General features: G+C 49.5%; 1 protein-coding gene across 1 annotated transcript; it reads right to left on the bottom strand.

The window, feature by feature from the left end:
• Positions 1–2,143: 2,143 nt before the first annotated feature.
• LOC140000455 (olfactory receptor 14A16-like) lies at positions 2,144–3,076 on the bottom strand. The gene has a single exon (XM_072030342.1). The coding sequence runs from the start codon at positions 3,074–3,076 to the stop codon at positions 2,144–2,146; it is 933 nt and encodes a 310-aa protein (XP_071886443.1).
• Positions 3,077–3,633: the final 557 nt, after the last annotated feature.

Genomic DNA, 3,633 nt, shown 5'->3' with positions numbered 1-3,633 from the left:
GAAGGCCTTTATGACCTCAGAGGCTCTGCCTCCCTGCTGTTGGCCAGCAAGGGGCTGGGACACAAGTGACCTCACAGCCAGCATCCACAGGGCTACAAGGAGCTGTTGTGCTCAGGAGTCCTCTTCCCAGCCCACTCCTTCCAGGAGCACTGGGTGCACGGGATGCCCTGCACGATCCCTCAGGTTCTCTGCCTGTCAACCAGTTCCTACTTCAGAAGGCCTCCCAGTTCCTGACAATTCTTCAGAAACCTCAGGGCATCCTGAAGGGAATATCCACCTCTATGTGGACAAGTGAATCAAGACCTGAATGTATATTTTAGGAAAATGTTGAGAAAACTGAAGAGAAGATTGGTATAGTTTGTGTGATAGTCCTGACATCTATCCTTCCTTTATTCAGGTGTTTTCCCATAGTTTAGAGCACATGCTCTCTCAGGATCATTTACCACAGCAGTACTATGGGGAATCTCATATGGAGAAGAGAATCACGTCCTTCTGATGTCATCCTTTGGTGTCCATTCCTGAAGAAACAAACCACCTGTTTGATCGGGGCTGAAAGCCCAGTGCTGGGAATGGTCATTGCAAGGATCTGGCTCTAGGACAAATGCCCTGAGTGTCCAGACAAGAAGGACCCAGACCAGCCCCTTCTGTGCTGGTCCTCCCTATCTCTCTCAGGAGGCCAGCCCAGCCCAGACCCTCCTCAGCTCTCCACACCTCCCTGTCCTCTCCCCAGCCCAGCCCAGCCCAGCCCAGCCCAGCCCAGCAGAACAGCCCATGCTGGGATGGCACACAAACAGGAAATGGAGAAGGGGAGGTCAGTAGCAATGTCCCTGCTACTGACATCTGCAGGATGTAAACCCCACCGCTCCACCTTCTCAGACAGCCTGCAGCCCCCCAGGCCAGCCCCACTCCCCAGCACAGCACAGCACCACACTGCTGCCCCTGGGGCTCCTCAGGCAGCACCACTGCACACACACAGTGCCCTGCTCTTCTCCCAGGACACCCCATGTCCCACACAGCCTTGCCCCAGCCCAGCACGTCTGGGCTGGCCTGAACAGCCATTCCTGCAGCCCCTGTCCATGCTGCCCACATTCCCTCAGCTGGCGGTGTTGCTCTGCAGAGCGAGGGGGCTGTGGTGCATGGGGCCGTGGGGGCACTCTGCAGGGCTGTGCTGGTCAGGCTGGGAAGGCAGAGCCAGCTGGTGGGGGGCACTGCCACTGACTGCCTCCCACACAAGTGGTTCCTTGGCCATGGAGGGTGCGCAGATAGCCAGCCTTCTTCAGAGTCAGAGACTCATGGAATAGCCTGACAAGGAGGAACCCACAAGGATCATCAAGTCCAACTCATTTCCGATGTCATTAGATGTTTTGGGGTGGTTCACTGTATTCAGACTATGAAATTTCACCAGAGGTATAACAACTAATCCAGCAGATGGCTTTCCCTATGCCTGCTGTGTTTCCTGGAGTTGCAGAGCTGTCCTTGCCCTGATTTAGCACCTTGAATGCTTTAGCACCTGGATGCCTCCACGTTGGACAGACGTGTTCTGTATGTTCCATGCTCTCCTGCCTCTCCTGAGCAACAAGAAGAATCAGTCCTCACAGTAACACAAGGGCTCTGAAGAAGAATGTGGGAGGTGAAAGAGGGCAGCTTGGGAAATAAATAAAATAAAATAAAATAAAATAAAATAAAATAAAAATAAAATAAAATAAAATAAAATAAAATAAAATAAAATAAAATAAAATAAAATAAAATAAAATAAAATAAAACAAAATAAAATAAATCCTGGGGCTCCCTGGCAGTGCTGCTGTACCAAGACTCTTTTTCCCTCCACCTTTGCACACATTCAAGTACCCCTGCAGCTCCACCACAGGTCTCTGAGGAAGAATCTCAGGCAAGCAAATCACAGCAAGGTTCTTTCTTTTATTGAAATACACAGAGAGCCTGGCTTCTCATTTACTCTATGTCTCAGAGTCACACAGACAGGTAGATACTGAAATGGAAGGGGATGGATAATGATACCTTTGTGTGCAACACCATCACACATAAATCAAAGATAAGAAAATGCAACACAACCACACATAAATTTCCAACTTCTAGGCCTGTAATGACCTACATTATAAATGATATGCAGAGGAAAAATGGCAGTTTATTGGTTCTGAAAATATCCAGTTACCAATTCGCACACTGCATCCTTCAGCTCTTTGTTCCTCATGCTGTAGATGAGGGGGTTCACTGCTGGAGGCACCACTGAATACAAAACTGCCAGCAAAAGATTCAGGTAGGAGGAGGATACAGAAGGGGGCTTCAGATAAGCAAATAATCCAGTGCTGATGAACAGGGAGACCACAGCCAGGTGAGGGAGGCATGTGGAAAAGGCTTTGTGCCGTCCTTGCTGTGAGGGGATCCTCAGCACTGCCCTGAAGATCTGCACATAGGAGAGCACAACATAAAGAAAACATCCAAATGCTAAGCAGGCACTAACCACAAGAAGCCCAACTTCTCTGAGGTAGGCATCAGAGCAAGACAGCTTGAGGATCTGGGGAATTTCACAGAAGAACTGGTCCACAGCATTGCCTTGGCAGAGGGGGAGGGAAAAGGTATTGACAGTGTGCAGCATAGCATTGAAAACACCACTGCCCCAGGCAGCTTCTGCCATGTTGACACAAGTTCTGCTGTCCATTATTGTCCTGTAGTGCAGAGGTTTGCAGATGGCAATGTAGCGGTCATAGGCCATGATGGTGAGAATAGAAAACTCTGCTGAGATGAAAAAGAAAAAGAAAAAAATCTGAGCAGCACATCCATAGGAGGAAATGGCCCTGGTATCCCACAGGGAATTGACCATGGCTTTGGGAACATTGGTGGAGATGGAGCCCAGGTCGAGGAGGGCGAGGTTGAGGAGGAAGAAGTACATGGGGGTGTGGAGGTGGTGGTCGCAGGCTATGGCTGTGAGGATGAGGCTGTTGCCCAGGAGGGCAGCCAGGTAGATGCCCAGGAAGAGCCCGAAGTGCAGAAGCTGCAGTTTGCGGGTGTCTGCGAATGGCAGGAGGAGGAACTCTGTGGGGAAGCTGCTGTTGGACATTTGCTGCCTCTGGTCATGGTTGCCTGTCCATGGAGGAATAGAGAGTGACAAGTTAGAGAGACTTTTCTGAGCCAAAACTAAACCTTATTTCATAGAAAACATCCTCACCAAGGCTGTATCCTCACTGCGTCTTCATCTCAAGAAGACTTGCTCTTGCCTGGAGCTCTGCATCTGTCTGCCTAAGGATGCCACAGAGACCATGAAGATCCTCTGTAATCTCAGCAGTAATCAGTACTGCTGGTAAAGAACACCAGGGGTGCATCTCAGGCATCCACTGGCCAGAGGCATCTCCCTATTTACAAATGCTGAGAAGGACATCCACCAATCCCACAAGAAACAATGAAGGTTGTGCTGGTGCTGTCTGTAGGCTAAAGGGTGTGGAGTGAAGTTGTGAGGTTCCTCAAAGACCTACAAATCTCTTTTAACTGTAATGCTCTATGAGTTTAGGTCCCTTCTACAATCCTAACAACACCATTATCGTCTCCCTAACTGCCATCCAAAGCAGGAAATTAAAAAATGAGACCTCAGAGAGTGCCATCTCTTCAGTTACGGCAGGT

The sequence above is a fragment of the Anas platyrhynchos genome, chromosome 32 (assembly GCF_047663525.1).
Source record: "Anas platyrhynchos isolate ZD024472 breed Pekin duck chromosome 32, IASCAAS_PekinDuck_T2T, whole genome shotgun sequence".
NCBI classification, from domain to species: domain Eukaryota; kingdom Metazoa; phylum Chordata; class Aves; order Anseriformes; family Anatidae; genus Anas; species Anas platyrhynchos.
Note: the sequence above shows the minus strand (reverse complement) of the source record. Positions and strands in the feature narration are given on the sequence as shown.

Coding starts and splice junctions, on each gene's coding strand:
- LOC140000455 (XM_072030342.1), bottom strand. CDS start 3,076: ATGTCCAACAGCAGCTTCCCCACAGAGTTCCTCCTCCTGCCATTCGCA.